A 17,201-nucleotide genomic window follows, 5' to 3' on the forward strand; every position below is an offset into this window, starting at 1 on the left:
GAGTGTTTTTCATGATTGTTTACAAAAATGAGTCACATGCTGGGCCCGGATGATGCTCCAGATCCTGCACATGCACAATCTGCAGTTCTTCCTGCACACGTGGCTTCAGGTAAAGCAGCCGTGGCTCTGTCGTTTATGCACATGTATGAAAAGAAAAGCCTCCGTTTGTTTTCCAGCTGTTCTTCTTTAACACACTGACTCCATATTTGTTCCTTGTCATCCGAGCGCCTGCGTGGTGAAGTCGGGGTTTTCCTACGACACCTGAAGATGTTCAAATTCAAGTCTGGTAAGAGTCAGAGCAGAAACATCTGCTCAGCAGCACCGAGTCACAATCATGGCTCCTCCTACTGGCCACAGGAAATCAACAATATGTGATAAACTTTATCTGATCTCCAACATCACCTCATGAGCACAGGAAGCGATTTGTTTGTGCAACAGCTAATAGTCAATAGAGCGTCTCGAGATGCTCCAGGAGAGACGAGCGTCTGATAAACTGAAGCTGTCGGCATGTTTGGGCTCTTCCACGTGACGCAGCAGTTTGATCAGACAGGTGGTGTGCTGCTCTTCAGCCGTTGGGTGTAGTTCCACCCCCCTTCGTGCTTTGGGTGGACGAGGAACGCTGTAGCCAATCACCTTCCAGCTGTGGGTTTGTAAGCAGCTGTTTGCAGTAACACTGGGGGACTTTGTCCTGGACTCTGCTGTGTTGTTGGAGTCACTGGTTTGTCTTTTTTCTGCTGTTGACAGAGACTGAGAGATGACCTCTGACCTTTGGTTTGTGAGCAGTGTGTGTGTGTGTGTGTGTGCGTGCAGCCCTGTTCTGAGTCTAAATTTAAACTCAGAGTTTTCTGTTCCTGTTTTTCAGGCGACTCTGATCACAAAGCCGTCAATGAGTCACCATGGCGACCGATAAATAAAGAGCAGAGACATTTTTAGCGAGGCCAGAATTATGAATACTGGTCGGTTCAGAGTTCAGAATAAATCCTCTGTCCTGTCATTTAGTGATGGGCAGATGAAGCCCCATGAAGCACTGAAGCTTTTCATCCAATTGGTTCACCCCAACGCGAAGCTTCATGAAGCTTCATTTGCTCTAGCAGGACACCTACTGGACGTAAAAATAATAGCTGGCATGAATTTGAAGAGTGTGGCATTTTGCACACAGCCTGTAAATGTCAACAACAAAAGGAGTGTGTAAAACATGTATATTGTAGTGATGGCAGTATACTGTGTATATTTATAGTGGCAGTATGGGAAATGATTATTTGGAAATGCTTGAAATGGAAATGATCATTTCCTGTGAGGTGAGGTGTGGTTGGGGTGTGGACAGTAGTTGTGCTTTTGTAACGTTGAGGTATGGACAGCTACACACTGAGGCTTTGAGCCTCAGTCTTGCCTGTTCACATTTTATTCTGTAAAAACTAAATTTTCACTGCTTTTATGACCTTTTTAGTGGGGAGAACATAGCTGGGATTTAATGATTTAACAAATCTTTTGAATCCTTTGTCCTCCACAATGCTAAATGGCTGGGAGTCCTCAATCACCATGCTGACCAGGTCTTCATCTATTTGAGATTGTTCTCCTGAGGAAAGACAATAAAGATAAAGCACAAATATAAATATCACACACGTAACTTATAACAGTTGTATAATATTGTTATATCATTTAGTAACATTACAGCATGCTATATTATCATTGCATTTGATGGCTCACCTGGTCTTGCTCCACGATCGGTGTTCCCCTTATTCTCATGCAAAGCTCTGTAGTGCCTAAGCATGGATGAGGTGTTGTTGTTATATCCCAGCTCCCTGGCACATAGCAAACACTTCACCTTGTACAAAAGTCAAGACAGCTCAACATAAATTGTATTGCACCATCAGTATCATGAAAATACATCTTCTGTAGAAATTTACATACCTTGTTGGGAGGAATAAGATCAAAATGTTCCCACACAGGGGAGGACATCCTCCTCTTCTTAGCTGGCTCCATTCTCTCCTGACTTTCCTCACTCTCATAAACCTCCATACGGTCTCCAAACTCTCACTAACAACTCTCCATCAAACACCCACATTTTTGAATGAAGTCTGAGGGTTTATATCGCTGTCATAGCTCGCGGCAAAGTTCGAACCACTTCATGAACCAGTCACGTGGTACAGCCGGGCAGCGAGGCTTCGGACGTCATCATTTTCAGCTCCTCCCATAAATGAAGCAAGCCTCGATACGCGCTTCGCGGAAACGCCCCCTCCATTACTCGACACACGCTCCGAAGCCTCGATACAGAACGTCCCATCACTACTGTCATTGATCACTGATCGATTAGAAAGTCAGCTGTGTTTTATGTCACAAATATTTCATGTTTGGAGAGATGTAAACTCTGATACGAGCTGTGAGATTCACAGGATGTGAAACAGAGAGTCAGGCAGGAGGGGAGGGGTCAGCCACCTGCCAGGTGAGGTTTCGTCTCAGGGTGAGCAAACTCAGAGACTCCAGTAAATCCTGAAGTTCTCCTGAGAAACGACTGAAATGCTGAAGAGCTTCGCCTCCTCGTCTCCATAACTTCAGGTATCAGGATGAAGCACGGTGGATAAGCTGTGCAGGATGTGGACGTGATGATATTTGAACAGATAATATTCATTCTTGACTTCAATACTCAGTGATTCCTAACAACAAGCACGGCTCTCATATATCAAAGCCACAACTTCATGTCAACCATTTTCTCTCGCTGCTGTTTAAATTTGACTCTTTGCTGAATAGAACGAGCACTAACAGTCCAGCTTCTCTGAACACTGGACCTTGTACACAAACTTCAGTTTTTCCCTTTAATATGACACCGCTGGCTTTTTAGCTGCCTCCACCAAAGATCCACCAATCAGCTCGGGACGTGCAGCGCTGTGTTAGCGTCCTTTCAGGCTCCTGGCAGCTCTCACTGCTGACTTTAAGGGCTCTTTGTGGACTCTGTCCTTCTACATGTGAGCTCGTAGTCTCTGATGAGCATCACAGTCAGTGACAGGACTTTAAATGATTGGTCAGTGTTTCCTGTTGGTGTGAAGCATCCTTCCAGTTTGCATCGGTCTGATTATACACACAGTATTTTAACTGTGATATACCTGAAGTGATGTACAGGCCACATTTAAAAGTTTGGTATCAAACTTTCAGTCAAGCGTGAAGTGAAACATGTTTTTAAAATGTAACTTTAGGCTGTTTTTTGCAGGAACACCCTAATAAGGTTTCATATAAGAAAAGAACTACATACAAAATCTTTACCTTCACTCGTTATCAGAAGCACAAAGTTTCTAATAATACGTTTCTGAGCCCAAACCCAGCTGCTCTAAACGCTTTCTATTCTTCGACCTGTCTGATGTCACAGAGGGAATAGGAGCCACACCCACCCGCCGTTCAAACCTTTTGGTTTACATAAGAAATGTATCTTACCTGCCCCTCCCTTCCTTCCCTCCCCATCTCCAGCTGCCTCCCTCTTCCCGCTCCTCCACAACCACCCACACATGCAGGGCCTTGGAGTGGGGGTATGTCACCAGGGTGCAGAGGAGGCTACCCCCCCCCCCCTGTCCCCTTCTGGCTGCCTCTGCCTCAATTTTATCCCACAACTTAGACATTCACATTATTCACACTCTCATTACACATACATATAGGATCTTGGGGGTGGGCACAATCACGGAGTCCAAATCACCATCAGGGTGTACACCTCACCCCTGACGTCGTTGCCCACCTCTCAATTTTAAATACACGTAGACATTGAGGGCTAGCAGGAGGGACCATGCGCTTACCTGCTGCTCTCTGGCAGGTAGCTCCATGCCCTCCTGGGTTTTAAATGCACCTTAGAACACACATGCATCAACACTACAATGAGCGGGTGGAGGGAGGTTTGGAGTCTTCTCTCACCCCCATTCTCTGCGACCTGCTGGATTGGGGGGGGCTAGGAGGAGGAGTTGGCCGTCCGACTGCGGTCTGGAGTGTGGGGCCTCCCTGCTGCTGCGGAGTCGGGGTGGTCTGCCTCCCCCCACCGCAGGGAAAAGGGTAACACCACCTGGGTCTGGGTGCAATTCCCCCCTCCAGGGGCAAGGGTACCTAGACCCTGTTTGTAGAGTACGCTTGGGGAGTGTGATCGTGTGTACAGCGTCTCTTTATGTCTGTCTCCACGTTGGTTGAGTGTGGAGTAAGTGCATATGAGAGCATGAGGGTGGGAATGGATGTTTGTGTCTGTGTGTGCCTGTATGTCTGTGTCTATATGTCAGGTTGGGTGTCAGGCGCCACCTCTCTGGGGACATCTCAGGCCCTCCAAGGTTTGGAGGCCTATCTCCCCCCACCACCACTTCCCCTGCCAGTGGCGGACTCCCTCAGGTGTCGGTGCGTTGGTGGTTCTTTGTGTCCGGGGGTGGGCGTCCAGGTACACACCGGCTCACTCCTTGGCGGCCGCTTATCGGGGCCTGGAGCCTGGGGCTTGCTCGGGCCACTTCGGAGGTGGGGTGCCCCCGGCCTCTCGGCCTGGGGCTCGGTCACTCAGGCACGGCTGGCTGCCGGCGGAGCTCACGGGCGCATCACTGCAACCCCCCCTGGCTTCTGCTCCGCGGCTGCTGAGTGAGCCCTCATCTGGGACTCTCCTCAGCTCTTTCTGGGACAGTGGCGCGGCTGCCCCTCTGTTGGTCTTCCATGGTCTCTTGTGTTCTGGGGGCCTCTGGATGTCTGGAGTTTTGATCTCCTCCATACCTGCTTCATGCCCTGGAGGACGGGGCTGTGGCCCCCCCACACCCTCTAGCAGATCGTTACATGGAGAAACCTTTGGAATACAAGCGCGCTGATCCACACAGGTATGCACACAGGTGTTCACTGCTCGTAGACCCAAATTACACCTTTCTTGGCTGCTACCTCGAAGCACATCTGTCCTGCGTGCTGCACAACAACATTGAATATTTAGTATTTACTGCTGTTTACACTTAGCTAGATTAATGCGATGGTGTTGTGTTTAGTATGTTGCTTTGTTTTTTTTTTTGCTTGTTTTCTATTCTTCTCTCAACAGGTGATCCAGGAGATTTTTTATTTTTTTTCTCCCCCCTTTCTCACTGTCCCTCTCCCCTTCTGTTTTTCCTTTCCTTCCTCTTTCTTTCTCCCTTTCCTATCTCTCACTCATGTCTGTCCCGTCTGTAACATCTGAAAATAAAATATAATAAATAATAAAAACAAAGATCGACCAAATGGACCAATACGGCAATGCCACGATGATCCATTTGGCAAAATAAATCCATTGGGTATCCTTGTTGGTCTTCAGACAACAATTCTGACGGCTAAAGAACCAAATGGGACAGGCAAACAAAAAAGAAAAGAAAAAAAAAGAAAAAAGAAATGAATAAAAAGATGAAGCTGGAGATGAGCAGAGGTATTTAACCGACTGACATCTGTTCCCAGTCACAAGCTGAAGGTTCTGCTCTGTGACAATATATCTGTGAGCTATTTTTAACCAGCGAAGTGCTTTTATGGTGCTGCTGGTACTCTGCTGTGGATACTGGTGGGGTGGCTGAGTGGCGCCCTCTGCTGGTGTGAAGCATGCACAACTAAATGCTGCTCTTTGCACATCCAGCAACACTTTGTTGCTTTAAAAGTTGTTGTGAGGCCTCGTGTAGGTGTGTGCAGCTGATCTAATGGACACGGGTGCTGTGTCGCATTAAATGCCGCAGTAACTGAGCAGCAGCACAAACAGAACCAGGATCAGATCACTGCAGAACTCTCACACACGATTATGTGTATTTTATAGATCATCACACAAATTCACATGATTACAGACAGATTATCACGGCACACGTGCCGCATTTTTACAGCTCAGCCTACAAACAATAAATGTGTCCTAGCGAATGTTTCAGGAGGCCCCTCCCCCCTCAGGAGGAGGTGTCGGCTTTGTTGCAGCAGAAGTAGATTCAGAGCAGAAGCAGAGGCATAGAAGCGGTGTTCGGCTGTCAGCGGCTTTACTGTGAGCACCTCTTTACACGCTCTGCAGTTTTTTGCTGAGTCGGTTCAGAGCGTCTTCGACGATGTCCAGCTCGTGCCGGATGTCCTTCACCATGCTGTTGATGTTGTTGGTGTCCTCCAGAACGTCCACGCTCTGAGTGTAGGGGTCGTAGCGTATCGTGAAGGGACGTCGAAGGGTCTTGGCAAACTCCCTGCAGACACAGCACACACTTTACATCCTCAGCTGAAGCTCTCACATCGGCTCAGAACCAAAATCAGGGACAAGCAGGGACATACAGGGTCAGGGTTCACGGTGCGTCTCACACATCATGTGGGGAAAACTTGCAGCTCACCTCATTTTGTTCTTGGCTTTCTCAAAACTGTCGGCCACATAGTAAACGTGCTGAAACGTGGTGATCATGCACTCCTGGTTGCAGGTCACCGTGGGGTCAAAAGGAAGGATGTTGGCACTGCTGGACAAAGCGTGCTAGGAGGACAGACAGACACGTGCACAGATGTTTTAGATAGAGTCCAAACTTACTGAAACCTGAGCGCAGGTGACTGCTGCGTCAGGTAACTAGCTTAGCAACGGTTGGTGTCAGCTGGAGGACGCTCTGTGCTGCTTCTACCAAAAACCAAACACTGAGAGCGAGTCGTGAGTGCAGTGAAGTAAAATCTTACATGTTGAAGTTTTAAGCATCAAAACCTGGAAATACTCAAGTAAAATACAAGTACACAAAAATGGGAGGAGTTTTAAGATGGTGTTTTTATGCCATGTGGATTTTTTTAACCACTCAGTGGGTTTAAGAAAACACAAAAATCACTAATAATCTGAGTCCTTTTAAAAATCGTCAGATGAAGGTGCAGTGTGGAGGTCGGAGGTCACCTGGAGTTCACTGACGGAGGAGAGGAGCCCCGCGCCGTACGCCCTCAGCCTGCCGTCCTGCTTACAGAGCCCAAACTCCACAGTGAAGAAGTAACACTGGAACAAACAGGAGGACACCGACATCAGCTCAGAGCGCCACTGCACGCGCTCAGTCAGCAGCGCTCATCTGTCTGTTTGGTAGATTAAAGCCTGGTGTGGATGAAACTGTGGACAGGTGAGTTCACTGAAATCATCTGCTTCTAGTTTTTCACATTTCGTTCCAGTATTTATATTTACTGAATCCTTCTTCATGTTTTCTGTTCATGTTGAGCTCAGCAGCATCACATTAGCGCTAACTCAGCATGCTGTATACACGTGTCAGTAGAATATTGTATTTCTTTAGTCAGTATAAGCTTTTAATGATATAAGTTTACTTGTGATAGAATGCTGCATGATGATCATTTCCTAGCTTAGAACTGATCGTACTTTCATTGTTCTGGACGGATTGTTCTTTATGAAACGTGTTCTGATATTTGTATCTGAATCTTCCCACAGCGATAGTAAGAAGTCAAACAAGCAGTCCTGACCTCACACACACACACACACACACACACACACACACACACACACACACACACACACACACACACACACACACACACACACACACACACACATGCTCACGTCAAATTTATTCATTTTTCTTGTGTATAAGTGCAAGAACAGAGCGTGCATTTCACAGGGCCCCACTCTGATGTGAGCGCTCTGCGAAACGCCCTTGCAAGTTAAAACTGCAGCGTCTGTTTGTGTGTTTTCTCCTCTTAGACTCTCAGCTGAAGAAGTGTCATTTAGAATAAATCTCTTGACAACACGCATACTGACAATCAGCGGTTTTGAGTCTTGATTATATTAATTTATTCTTATTCTTTTTTATTTTCACAGTTTGCACCTTCGATCCAGGAGGACGATATTTCGTCCCACTGTATACCTGAGTGTATACAGTTGGGTTGACAATAAAACTCGACTTGATTCAAAGACTCAGGACAGGAAGGTTTAGGGCGGGGCCGTCACTGACGATGACCTTGGTGGGTTCAAGCTACCCAGATTATAAACCAGGTGGAAGTATAAAGGACAATGGTCCACCAGGGGGCGGACGTTCACCCCGGGGCGAGCGCACACTGAGAATCGCTCAAAGTCACCTGAACAAACTTTTCACATGAATATTTTGAACCTGAAGGAAGAATTTTGTAAATGCATCAGCTGCTGAGCAACACTGCTTATTATGAGGAACTCTGAATATACTGTAAGTACGAATTGCTGTGATTGGCTCGTTCCTCACTGATGAGAAGCCTGGTGGTGTCACCTGGTGGTGGAGATGTAGAAATGCAGCAGAGGTTTGGAGCAGGAGCTCAGCAGGTGATTAACAGGACAGGTAACCACGTACATGCACCTCTATACATGCACCAGCCAATGACACGCTGCCACAGCTGTAAGATAAACAGGCGTGTTTCTGTGAGGATTGCCTGCTACTCAGGAGCTCGATTCTTACGGGGAGAGGGAGAGGAGACCCTGAGAGCACCTAATCCAGGTGTCCTTCACCTTTACGTGTCAGTCAGTGGTCTGTTTCACTCCTATTGGTAGTTGCCTTAATATTTAGACATGTTCAACTCAGGACACGCCCACTTCACAACACTAACTCCATATTTTGCCTCCAGCTCACTGAGGTCATCAGCCCAACCTCTCACCTGCTACTGCTGCCCTGAGTCTTCCTGTCCCCTTAAGAAGAACTGAGAACTTTCTATCAGATTTAAGGCCCTATTTCTGTCATGTCTGAGGTCCCTCATGGTTTCATTCCAGCTTTCTGTTTGCGCTCTGTCTGTAACACTGTGAGAACTTTGTTAACCCTTTGTGACGTTTGCTGTTTTGGTTCTTCGTTTGCAGATACGTGTCCATGTAAAGCACTTTGGTTCAACTTCTATGGTTTTAAAATGTTCTGTGTAATAAAACTGACTTGACAGCCTTATGAGCCAATCCCTTCATATGTGGGGGGAGCCATGTTGTTCCCGCCTCATCCAGGTGTATTTAGGGTGAGTCGGCGCTGCAGCACTCACCGTGGCCAGTTTGTTTACATCATCATCTGAAGCGCCAAGCGACGCCAAACCGAGCTCCTGAGAGAACTGAGCGAAGCTGGGCTCGGCAAGCAGAGGCACGTGACCCAGCAGCTCATGGCATGTGTCTCTGCAGCACACACACACACACACACACACACACACACACACACACACACACACACACACACACACACACACACACACACACACACGGCTTTAGAAATATGAACAAAATAAAGAAAGACAATAAAACGGACTGTTATAGTGTGTGTGTGTGTGTGTGTGTGTGTGTCTTTGTGCACTCACGGTTCAGGTGTGTACAGAGGCTCTGAGCTGTGGCGGACATACTGAGTGCAGTGGAAGACTCTGAAGGCCAGGCCTGCCAGGAAGTCTCTGGGGGAGAGGTAACCGGCAACGGGCCTGATGATGAAGCCTGAGCACTCTGCTCAAACACACACACACACACGCACACACACGCACACACACACACGCGCGCACACACACACACACACGCACACACACACACACACTGTCCATCTTAATCTAAACAGCGACCAAAAGATGACCAGTTAACCAAAAATAAGAAAGCCAGAACTGAAGAGGAGTAAGATTAGACAAAGACTCAGGCACCAGGATGAGGGTACTGAGGATGGGAGAAAATAACAAAGGATAGAAGTAAAAACACAGAAAGGTAACAAGGACTTAACTGTCAAAATAAAACAGAGGCACAAAGATCAAACCACACAGAAAACAGGAAGGACGCAGGCAGAGGGGTTATTAGGGTTACCATGACAGCTGCAGTTCATGTACCGGCCAGCAGAGGCAGCAGCGAGTCAGTCCCCACAGACTCCCATGTTAAAACTTTCCAGCAGAAATAACCATGTTTACAGCCTGATACACAAACTGTTTGTTCTCTAGAGATAATTCCCCCTTAATAATAACTAAGGACGATTTTATAACTCACATGTTTAAATGGTATTAAGGCTCTAAGTTTGCATTATTGGGGGCGTGGCCTCTTTGACTGACAGGTTGATGGTGGTGACAGGTGGCTGTAGCTGCTAGCTGTCTGCTAACTGGATCTCTGGACCTTGGTTGTGCTGTTGGAGCATTTTAATGAAATCATGTGACCAACAATATGGCTGCTGTGGGGTTTATGGGCTCAAATTGTGGTCATAAATATTTTGTACTTGTAAATCAGGATTTGTATGTATAAAAAGAATTTGTGTGTGCGTAAAAAAGATTTGTGTGTGGACATACGTGTGAAACTCTGCACTCAAGCTTCAAGTTACAAGTACGAATTTTGACCCTATTTTTCTTCCTTTCAGCTGATTGGTCAATGTCATGTCAATCACAAATGTAACAATCCAATCAGAGAACAGATGGGTTTGGATGTCGGAGGGGCGCTTTTTGAACTGCAGGTCCTTGAAGGATAAAGGCTCCAAAACAATCAAACTGGTTTTGCCCATTATGTGCGAAACCAGAAAAAGTGCCTGAAAGCTGCAGTGGGAAACATCGGTGTCACTCTCCTTGTTTTTGGCTCAGATATTCAGCAGCTTGGAAACAACTGCTTGCAGGGCTCTAGGGTGCGACCACATTTTTCAATGGTGCAACTAAAAAAAATCCTACGTCGCAGAACTCTGAAAGTCTCCGTGTGGTCAACAACAGACAGACATTATGCCTCTATCGTGGTCTAAACCAATCAGAGATAGCCAGGGGCGGGACCTCTCTGATTGGCCGTGATCCAGTTGAGAGTGCAGGTGGATAGAGATAGTGATGATAAATTCGATTCTTTTTACTGAATCGAGTTTGAATGAGTCACTCACCAAAGTGAATTGGATTTTGAGTCATTTGAGTCACTGAGTCAGTTGACCAGAGAGTGCAAAAAATTTACATTTTCACTGAAACTTAATTTGTTTCTCTTTTCATGTAAATCCTGCTGCTAAGACGAGTGATTCGTTTATGCTACGATTCAGCGCAGCAAGGGAGGGGGTGAGTAACTCAAATGTGCTGTTAGCATGTTAGCAGAGCGATGCTACTGTGAGCTGAGGAGCTATTGTGTTGATGTGAGCTTCTACTCAGGGTTTTTTCTTCCAGTTCAGAGCAGGAATGTTTTTGTTAAGTTAATGTTTTTTTGACTGTTGTTTTTTCCCCCACAATTTTAATTATAAGTTAGATATATTTCTACTAATGATATTAGTTTGCTAACAGCAACAGGGATGAGTCAGTGAGTCAGTTGGCGTTTTGTGAATCATGATTCACGAGTCAGTAAAGTGATTCTCGAGTATTGAACGATTCGCTCATGATTCACACATCACTAGATAGAGAGAGGTGAGTGGCTTGAATAAAGTGATAAAGCTCTCAAAACCATTTCAACAACAACCAAACAGTAAATGAGAGCAGGTACACGGATTCCACACAAAGACGTAAACACAGAGCGGACCGACGCATCAGAATCAGCTTTCTCTTTCTCGGCTTTCTCACCAGACGGCCCGTACACGGACACGCCGTCGGGGCTGAAAGCCGACAGCTCACTGATCCTGATGCATCGGCCGGTCCGCGCTTTGTGTTTACTGTTTACGTCTTTTTTGTGCTCAATTCTGAGCTGCAGGTTTTGTGTCTCTCCAACCAAAATTCACTGAAGCAGCAGCAAAAGAAGATCAAACTACGCTTCACATTTGATAAACGTCATCGTCATAAACATCATCAGTTGATAAACATCTTCTCTGACTTTTGCTGTTTTGCTTCCACCACGATAAAATCACACTTCATGCACAGCTCTCTCTCTCTCTCTGTGTACTTCAAGAACAGTTTCCCATCTCAAATCTAAATTTTTGCGTTATTCATTCGCTTATTACCCATATTGCATAATTTTATAATAAATGATCAGAATTATAATGTTTCTGACTGTCTGAGGCAAAACTGAATCGAATCAGGACCTCGTGAATCGGAATCGAATGGATTATAGAAATCAGTGATGATACCCAACCTTAGTGAGCAGCCTAGGCCCGACAGAGTGGATGTAGCTGTGGGTAATAAAAAAGATGAAAAGAACGATTGATAACTTTTTTGTTATGTCTCCGTCTGATCTGTCTGAAATTCATAGCCAGCTCTGACACGATGCCATCAACCTCTGAGCGCTGAAAAAGCAGCAGTGTGTCCAGAAACACATTATATGCTGCGATAAATGCCCTGTGTCCCCTCTCCCCCCGGCCTTTCAGCAGCAAACAGGTCGTCAGAGTGATGATTAAGTTTAACATTGTCTACAACATTACCAAAGAGTGCCAACGCACTTTAAGCACAAGCAGTTTTTCAGTAACTTCTCTTTCTGGTAGAAATGTGCTTCAAATAAAGAACTTTGTGTTGACAAGATTGTTAGTTAATCATTTACAAATCAATAGTGTCTCTATGGACTGAATTTCCCCCCAAAAAGTGTTAAGCGCCCAAATTTTGCACTGAGAGACTGCAGCACTAAGAAAAAAAGTTAGGCGCACCAGTGCAACCGTGACAAAAAGTTAGTCTAGAGCCCTGGCTTGCATTTGACGGTCAGCGATGGGCAGTAACACGTTAAGGTAACACATTACTGTAATCCGATTACTTTTTAAAGTAACGAGTAAAGTAAGGGATTACTATTGCAAAAAAGTAATTAGTTCGTGGTAACAGACGTGTGCAGTTCAACAAGGGATAATGTGCAGTGCGGGAGAGAGTACGACCGTGCAGCATTTAAAGCGTGGAAGTACTCACATTACTTTGAGTTTGATTCCTTACAAAGTAACACAAACGTTCGCGTCTGCTGTGCACTCTGCGTGGAAAATGAAACCTTAAACTTCTGAGCAAGTACCGAGAATGCTGGCATGACCGCTGAGGCACACCTGCACCGGGCAAACCTCCACCCGCACCACTCCTGCTAAACACGTGAAAATAGATTTAAGAGCGACAGGACTCAGTGCTGCTAAGTTTTTGATTTTATTTATTTTCTGCTTTGTTTTACTTGCATCTATTAGAAAGAGTGTAAACACAAAACAATTATTTTATTTTAAATGCTGGAATGTGCAGAAAATAGGTTTAAATGTTAAACACATTTCTTCAAGTCAAAGACAGCTGCATACGATTTAATTTTTCCTTGATGCATAAAGTTAAAGATTCAAACTAATAAGACACGTTTTAAAGAGACTTTTTCATTAGATTCAGTTTTATATGATGGATCATGCAGAAAAAATAGAATTGGGCTGAAAGGTCGCTTTATTACCTATTCAGGTTGTGTATCGTGTTTTTTAAAAGTAACTAAGTAACTAATTACTTTTGAAAATAAGTAATCAGTAGAGTAATGGGATTACTTTTTTGGAGACGTAATCAGGAATTAGTTAATGGTCACTTTTCCAAGTAACTTGACCAACACTGTTGACGGTTACCTTTAAGGAAGTGCGAGACGTCCTCCAGCTGGGGGATGTTGTCCTCGCTGTATTTGCAGTACTTGGTCAGCAGTGGGAGGTTCTTCAGGTACTCCCTGCAGGCGTGGCTCGGGTACAGCTTGTGGAGCTCCCTGAACACCACGCCCCAGGTACGCACCTCCTCTGCAGTGTAGTCCACACGAGGGATGGGCTCACCGCTGTGAGAGACGGAGTTAAAGGATGAAAGCCCTTCTAGGTTTTTATTATTAACTTCATTAATGAAAACATCCATAAGAGGAACTCACTGTTTGTAGTTTACAGCTAAATCAGAAAAATATTGTCTTCGTTTTCTGTATATGTTGTCCTTAAATCCCTGCAGGAACAGCAAAACCTCAGTCGGTTACCGAGTTCACGCTACATTTCAGAGCTCTGTCCGATGACGCACATACCGGATGATCTGCATCAAGTTCAGAGCCGTACATCAAAACCCTGTTTGCACACAGGTCCAAGTCTGAGATCTTCTTGGGGAACCACGGCACACCGGGCACATCTGAAACACAGTCAAGACACACGCAGACCTGTGAAATAACTCATTCCTATCACAGCTACTGTTTAGTCAAAGTACGACAAGGTGTACCGTCCTCGGGTAGAGCGGAGCCGTCGAACGGCGAGATCTCCACGATGTCCGTGTGCTTCCTGAGCAGCTCGGTGAGCTCCTTGAACTGCTCGTGGTCGGTGTGGCAGTCCACAAAGATCTCAAAGTCTGAATTCCTTCGTTTGGACTTCCGGGACTCGATGTGGATGAGGTTGACGTGTTTTTCCTGCAAACACACACACACAAACACACACACACCCAAAGAAGATGCTGTAAAAGCTTCTGATCACATTCATTCCTGGCCAGTCACATGCATCCTCAGAAAACACCATATCTGTGTCAACATAAAGAAAATGAAACCTCACCTGGAAAAGTTTCAGTGCCTTTATAAGACCACCGACTTCGTTTTTCAGAGTGAATATGATGGTTGTCGAGCCTCTCCCAAAGCTGCTGGAGACGGTCCTGTTGTCCAAAGACCTTCCTCTGCGAAGCTCCTTTCCTTCTGACTTCCTGGCGTACATGCTTCTCTGGATTTCAGCGATACAAATATGAAATTGATAGTGATGGTTCAGTAAGCTTGCTTTGGCACTGGCTGCATCAGAGAGTCGTCTGGTAGGAGTACGACGTGAAGGTCGTGACAGGATGAGTCTCCGGCTGTTCTGTCACTCTGCACGGCGGCTGCTGCCTTTATGAAGCTGCAGCAGAGGGGAGGGCGCTCCAGAGATGGATGTTCATCAGGAGGAAGATCAGCATCACGCCATATACATCACAACACACGACGCCTTGACACGTCACCACCTGTTCACTAATTGTTGAGTCAACGTGATGATAAAGTGTTACTGTAACCGTCCTTTAAAATACACGAACGCATGAACTTTACAGTAACTGTGAACGACTTACTGTTTGCTTCATGGCAACCGGTTTATAGTACTGTGTACTGTTTGTGTACAATGAATTAAATATTTACTGTATTTATGACACATTTTAATTGACACTGTTTCAGGATTAACATCCCTTATTAGTTATAACAATAGAAGCGTATGACTGTAATATAAAGTCCCAGGTTATACATATTATATTTTCAGTACCTGAAACACTCACATGTATCTAAATCAAACTGATAACATAGTTACAGTTTGAATGGAGAGAGAACAAATTATGTTGCAAGTATTTGAATTAATGAGTATCCAACATGTTAACGTTAAAGGCTGCATCATAGAGGACAGCAAACTTTGCTTTCTTTCACTGAACTCACAGAAATCACTTTGAGCTGCAGCTGTTGGTTCCTGCTCTTCTCTCTTCTGTTACAAATGAAGACAGTTGAACCCTAAATGCTGTAAACGTGGGAATGAAGAGATTCCTGTTTGTCTGTTTGCTGACTGTGTTTTTATGCGGTGATTAGCCACGGGACAAAATAAAAGAATTATTTATAAGACAGAAAACACACAAAATCTTTTCAAGTAACAAATACTTTAAAGAGCAGAGTATTATCAGTATCCTGACCTCCTGTCCTGGACTCTAGTTACACAGTACTCACAGGTGCAGACAGCTGAAAGGTGAACCTGGAGACGCTGTTGAGTCATTTTAAAGAAACTTCTGGTTATGAATGCAGAAATTATATTTATGGTTCTATTTTTTGAAAGTTTACCATCATTTTTTGTTCAGTTCTGTTTTAATATTAATTTTTTTTACATATTCAGCAGGTTATTTTTGATCTTTCGGGAGGTAAATGGACTGATTCTTATACAGCACTTCTCTACTCTCCCAGAGTACTCAGAGCGCTCTATACAACATGTCACATTCACCTTTTTCTATGATTTTAAGTGCTTACTGACATTCACACACATCCATACTCTGATGGGTCAGACAGCAACTTAGGGTTAGTAGCCCAAAGGCATGCGGGCCAGGCGGGGGTCGAACTACCTCCTGAGCTACAGGGGTTCGTATACTCTAATACAGACAAGATCCCTAATAGTCACGTGTAACTACAGTGTAAGGAGGGGAAACAAACTATAAATCTGTATCAGTGTTTTATTTTACCCAGATAATAAGACTCGGAGCGACCAGTCAGTGTGAGCAGACACTGATAATAATATTGCAAAAGGACTGTAAAGCGAGCCGTCACAGCTTTTTATTGATAAGACTTCAAAACCTATCAACTGGATCTCGTGATCAGGAGTCATCGCTCAGGACATCACCTCTGTCAGAAAACAGAGGGCGGGTCTGAGTCACCTGTGGAACCGAAGCCTTAGTTATTCAAACTGAACCAAATTCTTCTTTATTTTTCTCCAACAAAGAGCAACTTCAGTTTTACCAGCGGACGTTTTGCACAGGTGGCATCTTATCGCAGCATCATGCTGGAGCTCCTGAGAGCGACACAAATGTTTGTAGAAGCCGTCAGCATGCCGAGGTGCTTGATTTGAAACACCTGAGTGAAATGATTTGGACAGGTGAGGGAATGCTTTTGGCAGAGCAGTTTGTTTTACACAAAAAAACAAAGGTTACACTGTGAGTTAGAAGTTTCCACCAAAGGTTTCATCGCATGTTCGGTTGCATGTGGTCATAACCTCATACGGGGGGGGGGTAGCTCACATTGGCCATGTAGTCCGTCTATAACGAGTAATTGTAGTTATAGCGAGAGACAGGAAGTCTCTATCTGCTTCTCTAATTTTGTCTAAAACTGCAGCCTGACTCCAGCAGGCTCCACATGAGGCCTGGCGTATTTAAACACATTTACGGCCGGACGTGACCCTCAGCAGCCCTCTGAGATGAACGTCACTGATGCGGGTTTGCTGCTAACTGCAGCCATGATTTTCTGGGCTGCAGATCTGAGTCTGATGCTGCTTCTTTGAAAAGCTTAATGAGAGTCAGACTCAGAGTGTGATCCATCTACTGTCTGTTTATGCGATTAGAGAGCCCAGGCCTTTGTGCAGCACTGTCTGCTGATGCTGTATGTGTTTCTGTGCAGGCTCGTTTTTTTACTGCTTTACCTTGTTACGCACTGATCTTCATTCACATGAATGAAATAATGCACATGAAATACAAATATAACTTCCAGCATGAATCCGAATGCAAAGCCGACTCTAAAAATATCCCAAAATTACTCCAAAGATGCTAAGGCCCAGTAACGCTGCAGACCAGCACCTGAGGAATAACGGAATAAAATAATCAGAGTGTGTAATTCAAGCGAAAACTAGTGAGAACTGTGAAGGCCTGAGAAGTGTACGGTTTTAGGACTGAGCCTGTATCAGTGCAGAGACACGAGTCCATAATTACACTGGCTGTGTGAA

General features: G+C 45.1%; 1 protein-coding gene and 1 long non-coding RNA gene across 2 annotated transcripts in view; one reads left to right on the top strand and one right to left on the bottom strand.

The window, feature by feature from the left end:
- Nucleotides 1–8,837, top strand: part of LOC113027665 (uncharacterized) — a 38,183-nt gene extending 29,346 nt beyond the window's left edge. Inside the window, exons 3-4 of the long non-coding RNA XR_003273113.2 lie at nucleotides 6,808–7,052; nucleotides 7,760–8,837. This is a non-coding gene — a long non-coding RNA (uncharacterized LOC113027665). The remainder of the gene's footprint in view (nucleotides 1–6,807; nucleotides 7,053–7,759) is intronic.
- Nucleotides 5,066–15,231, bottom strand: LOC113027654 (tryptophan 5-hydroxylase 1-like). The gene is made up of 10 exons (XM_026177318.2): nucleotides 14,277–15,231; nucleotides 13,954–14,137; nucleotides 13,766–13,866; nucleotides 13,622–13,689; nucleotides 13,338–13,534; nucleotides 9,235–9,370; nucleotides 8,929–9,055; nucleotides 6,839–6,934; nucleotides 6,306–6,439; nucleotides 5,066–6,164 (listed from the first exon to the last, which is right to left on the bottom strand). Exons 1-10 carry the CDS (start codon nucleotides 14,430–14,432, stop codon nucleotides 5,987–5,989), a joined length of 1,377 nt encoding a protein of 458 aa, XP_026033103.2. The 5' UTR covers nucleotides 14,433–15,231; the 3' UTR covers nucleotides 5,066–5,986.
- Nucleotides 15,232–17,201: the final 1,970 nt, after the last annotated feature.

Source organism: Astatotilapia calliptera, chromosome 1 (genome assembly GCF_964374335.1).
Source record: "Astatotilapia calliptera chromosome 1, fAstCal68.1, whole genome shotgun sequence".
Taxonomy (NCBI): domain Eukaryota; kingdom Metazoa; phylum Chordata; class Actinopteri; order Cichliformes; family Cichlidae; genus Astatotilapia; species Astatotilapia calliptera.

Excerpts from the sequence above, each read along its gene's own strand:
- LOC113027654 (XM_026177318.2), bottom strand. The coding sequence starts at position 14,432 with ATGTACGCCAGGAAGTCAGAAGGAAAGGAGCTTCGCAGAGGAAGGTCT. Across the intron at positions 9,371-13,337 it reads CGTCTCGCACTTCCTTAAAG|AGTGCTCAGGCTTCATCATC; the intron begins GTAACCGTCAAC and ends GTGTTTGAGCAG. Across the intron at positions 9,056-9,234 it reads CCTCTGTACACACCTGAACC|AGACACATGCCATGAGCTGC; the intron begins GTGAGTGCACAA and ends TGTGTGCTGCAG.